Raw genomic sequence first — 754 nt, 5'->3', positions numbered from 1 at the left:
GAGGAGGGGATGAGTAAATTCACACCTAATGGGTACAATGCACACTGTCTGGGTGATAGGCACACTTATAATAACTTTGACTCAAAGTGTACAAAAGCAATTTATGTAACCAAAATGTTTTGTACCCCCCCTAATACTCTGAAATAAAATTTAAAAAAGAAAAAATGGCAACAGTGTGTCAAAAGTTTAGGTGCATACTTTGATTAACTGTACTGCTTGTTTGAGATATAATAAACTATACTTTTGATTTAAAAAAGTGTATTCAGGACAATTATTATAAGAGACTCCAGTGTGGTTGCTGAGAATAGAGTAGAAAGACAAAATAGAGTCTGCGTATTTTGTAGTTTAAGCATGCATGTTGTCTTCACCTATGCTGTGTTAGAAGGTTTTTTAAAGTTGGAGATGTGTAAAGTTTTAGGCATTAACTCTTGCCTTGATTTGTTAGGAAATCCATAGGAAAGTGATGTCACAAAACTTCACCAACTGCCACACCAAGATTCGCCATGTTGATGCTCATGCCACTCTGAATGATGGTGTGGTGGTCCAGGTGATGGGGCTTCTCTCGAATAACAACCAGGCTTTGAGGAGATTCATGCAGACATTTGTCCTTGCTCCTGAGGTATGTGTAGGAATGATTTGTTCTGTATTGTCAAATATATATAAAAAAGAAACAATGAAAGGTAATGCATATCTTAAAACTTTTTTTGAAATTTCACACTTACAGAACAATTGTGAGAATAGTACAATAACTTAC

At 35.4% G+C, this 754-nt stretch overlaps 1 protein-coding gene across 1 annotated transcript in view; it reads left to right on the top strand.

The window, feature by feature from the left end:
- The window catches only part of LOC105821513 (ras GTPase-activating protein-binding protein 1), a 63,826-nt gene that overhangs the window by 34,663 nt on the left and 28,409 nt on the right, over window positions 1-754 (top strand). Inside the window, exon 4 of the mRNA XM_012658219.1 lies at window positions 446-619. Within this exon, the coding sequence (XP_012513673.1) occupies window positions 446-619 (174 nt within the window). The remainder of the gene's footprint in view (window positions 1-445; window positions 620-754) is intronic.

The sequence above is a fragment of the Propithecus coquereli genome, unplaced genomic scaffold, assembly GCF_000956105.1.
Source record: "Propithecus coquereli isolate 6110/MARCELLA unplaced genomic scaffold, Pcoq_1.0 Scaffold58, whole genome shotgun sequence".
Lineage (NCBI taxonomy): Eukaryota > Metazoa > Chordata > Mammalia > Primates > Indriidae > Propithecus > Propithecus coquereli.
The sequence above is the reverse complement of the archived record's forward strand: the minus strand, read 5'-3'. Positions and strand labels throughout refer to the sequence as shown.